At 62.7% G+C, this 3666-nt stretch overlaps 1 protein-coding gene across 2 annotated transcripts in view; it reads right to left on the bottom strand.

Moving 5' to 3' along the window:
• Positions 1-49: 49 nt before the first annotated feature.
• Mgll (monoglyceride lipase) overlaps positions 50-3666 on the bottom strand; it is an 87077-nt gene continuing 83460 nt past the window's right edge. The window contains exons 7-8 of one of the 2 annotated variants that reach the window (XM_013032327.1): positions 1062-1277; positions 50-379 (exon numbers count right to left, since the gene is read on the bottom strand). In XM_013032327.1, coding sequence (XP_012887781.1) covers positions 254-379; positions 1062-1277 — 342 coding nt within the window. In that variant the 3' untranslated portion in view covers positions 50-253. The remainder of the gene's footprint in view (positions 380-1061; positions 1278-3666) is intronic. The other variant, XM_013032328.1, reaches the window with a different exon arrangement.

Below are 3666 nucleotides of genomic sequence, written 5' to 3' on the forward strand. Positions count from 1 at the left end.
GGGGGGGGCGGCTCAGCCCGTCTCACCCGCCCGGCCTTTCCTGCGCACGAGGCCTCCACCCGTAAGCAGGTCCGGCCGCAGCCTGCCTCACGCAGGACCAGGACGTCTTTTTCTTTTTAAGTAAATTGTGCTAAGGATTTCTCCAATTGGTTTGGTTTGGCTTTGGGGTTTTCTGCGAGCCACGTCTGAGAAGCCAGCTCTGCCCTCCTCTCCCGTGTGCCCGGGCGTGAGGGCCATGAGCGGCGCGCGGCCCTCAGGGTGGGGACCCTGCCCCTGCCTGGGCTGTCCTCTGCGAGACCCACGTGTTGATCTCCTGGAAGACGGAGTCGGTGACTTCGGGAAGCTCCTTGTGCAGCACGTGGTAGGCGCCCTCGTAGATCTGTGGGGCGCAGCGGTGTCAGGGCCGGCCCTGCACGGCCGCGGCCTGTCCCCACACTGCCCGACGCCTCTCGTACCTGGACTCCAGGGTGGCCCACACAGCCAGGACGGCGGGAGGGCTGTGCGCCTCTGCGCCCGCCGCTGGGCCGCCACCCCTCCCCACCCTCCTGCTCAGCTCCAGCCACCGTCCCTCTCCAGGGACTCTGTAGCCCACCCTCTCCCAACACTCCTTCAATTTCAAGACAGCCCTTCACGTGGAATGACTCTGGAACTTTCCTCCAGCTTCCTGCCCACAGCATTTACCTATACTCCCCAGGAGGTCTTAGTGTTTAAGGGGCCACGGGCGTCACACACAGACAAGGGGCCACGGGCGTCACACACAGACAAGGGGCCACGGGCGTCACACACAGACAAGGGGCCACGGGCGTCACACACACAGACAAGGGGCCTCGGGCGTCACACACAGACAAGGGGCCACGGGCGTCACGTAACCCTGCTCTTCCTGGAGTCTTAAGGCCGCCCTGGAGCTTGGACCTGACACTCTCCCAGAGCTTATCTGCCCAGTGTCCACTGGGTTCTTTTCTGACCATCGTCTCCTGACGCCCCTTCTCCCTGCGCATGCAACCCGCCGCAGGGCAGCCGAGCCTGCTGGCGGCCTGAGGAGCAGTGGGGGCCGTGCTCACCTTGAGCGTCTTGTCCAGGCTCCGGGCGGAGCCCATGAGCTGGTAGGCCCCCCTGCTGTCGCACAGCCGGTCAGCAGAGCCCTGCAGCAGCAGGAAGGGCACGGTCAGCTTGGGCAGGGCGCGCTCCACCCGCGACACAGCGTTCAGCAGCTGGATGCCAAAGCACACCTTCAGCCCTGCGCGGCAGATCAGGGGGTCTGAGTTGTAAAGCTCCACCTGGGGAGACAGACAGGGCCGGGTCAGCGGGGAGGGGAGGCCCCACACCTCCCGGCCCAGCCCCCGTGCGCCTTGCCCCGACAGACAAGTCTCCATCAGCACAGGGCAGACGCCTGGTGGGGGCAGAGGGCAGCACCTCCCACGCGACAGGGCTCCGGTCTGACAGTCGCAGGTGACGGGGGTGGGGGGCCCTCGCTTCCGCTGCCTGGCCTGCGGGCCTTGGCAAGAACTGCGGCTCCTTGCAGACATCAGGCTTCCTGCGGCCACCCCCCCCCCACTCGTCCTGATGCCAGACACGGGGGCCTGCGCAGACACAGGGGCCGGTGAGCCTCTCCCTCTGCCCAGGCTGAGCCCTGCCCAGCCAGGCCATCTGTTTGGCAGGCTGTGAGGACAGGAGGCTGGCAGCGCTTGGGCAGCCAGTTAAGGCCGCTGTGAGCCCTGCTGGAGGAGAGCTGTGGCCCCAGCAGAGCCCAGCGCCAATGTTAAGAGACACAGGAAGGACCACACGGGGCAGTGCCGGAGCCACGACCAGACTAAGAACAGCGGACGCCTGAGCCCTCGGGCGGCTCAGCGCCACGCACTGGCGTACCGCCACCACCTGACCCTCGGGCGGCTCAGCGCCACGCACTGGCGTACCGCCACCACCTGACCCTCGGGCGGCTCAGCGCCACGCACTGGCGTACCGCCAGGTGTTCCCTGGCTGCTGCCGTGGCAGAAGCAGTCCACTCTCCCCGCGGGAGCCCTGCTACTCTCTGAGAACCAGCCCCTCACCCCAGCCTCCCTTGCAGCCAAGTGCAGGCCACATGACCCCGTTCTGGCCAATAGGTGGGCTGGAAGGCTGACGTACACTAGGAGAATCTTTGCCCTTTTAGGGAGTGGTGGGGACATGTAGACAAGGTCACGGTCACAGACAGATGTCTACCAAGGACCAGCCCCCTCCCGAGCAAGACCTGTGGCCTGAGGTCTCTGTTCCGGCAGGCAAGCTGCGCTCTGCGTCAGCTCTAGCCTGGGTCTCCTCCAGGGTTCTGGGACCATGGCCGTGTGTGTGTGTGTGTGTGTGTGTATTGTGTTGGTATGTAGGTATGTGGGTGTAGATATGTGTATGGATATGTGGACGTGTGTATGTGGATATGTGTGTGTTGGTGTGTGTGGATGTGTATTACATATATGGATGTGTTGGTGTGCATATGTGTGAATATGTGTGGTGGTGTGTGTGTGGATGTCTTTGTATACATGTGGGTGTGGGTATGTGCATATATATGTGTTGTGTGTGGGTATGGATGTATGTGGATATGCAGATGTGTGTTGGTGTGTATGTGTGTGTACACAGAGGTGTGTCTGTACACACGAGAAGTCCAGCCTGAGATGCATGCCCTGACCGCCTCTGTCCCGAGCTGGACAGCAGGGGGCCGTCCAGTCCTCTGACCTGCAGCGCGGAGGGCTGGCTCCCCCGGAGGCCTCTCCGCCGCCTGGGGCTTCCTTCCCGCCAGGGCTCAGTTTCCTGTCCTGGTCACGTAGACCCTGTTTACACAATGTTCTATCTGAAGCTGCCAGATGTGCAGGGGAAAGGGCTGTGTAAGCAAGGCCAAAGGGCGGGCTGTGAGGGGGGGAAAGGTGAACTGTGGGGGGGGAGGGGGAGAGGTGAACTGTGTGTGTGTGTGTGTATGTGTGTGTGTGAGCAAGGCCAAAGGGCGGGCGGGCTGTGCAGGGGAAAGGTGAACGGAGCAGGGGAAAGGGCAGGCTGTGGTATGAGCATAGAGGGAGAGGTGGAGGGAAGCTGAGGAGTAGAGAGGAGGGGGCACAGGGAGAAACTGAGGCCCCCAAGCAGCAATTCTGAACCAGCCACAGAAACGTCTCCTTCTGGTGATGATTGGAAGGGAGCCCCGGATCTTGGGTTCACTGAGCAAACGCGCTGTCACTGAGCCACGCCCAGCACTGAGGTGACATTCTTGCTCGTGCACACCATGGTCCTGGGGCTTGAACTCAGGGCCCAGGTGCTGTCCCTGACTTTGTTTCTTTTCCTTTCTTTCCTCAAAACTTGTGCTCTACCACTTGAGCCACCACTCACCAAGGTCAGTGTTTGCTTGTATGCTAGGATGATGCTGCGGACCTCAGCCTACCAGCGTTCTGCACTGCCAGGGCCTACCAACCCGTGACGGAGTGGGTGGCCGCTGGTCCACCAGAAACCAAGCAAGTGGCAGAAAGGACAGGCACACAGGACACACAGCTGGTCAGACTGCGAAGTAACTTGGCAGAGCCCAGAGGTGAGGGGAGGATGGGGCCCTGGGCACGCTTCCTTCCCAGCCTTCCCCCCCTCACAGAGCCAGCCCCGGAGGCCAGTGCCCCAGGGGGACAGTGGCACGTCCCGCAGGCCCTCTGGAGGCGGGTC

This window comes from Dipodomys ordii, unplaced genomic scaffold (genome assembly GCF_000151885.1).
Source record: "Dipodomys ordii isolate 6190 unplaced genomic scaffold, Dord_2.0 Scaffold153, whole genome shotgun sequence".
Taxonomy (NCBI): Eukaryota; Metazoa; Chordata; class Mammalia; order Rodentia; family Heteromyidae; genus Dipodomys; species Dipodomys ordii.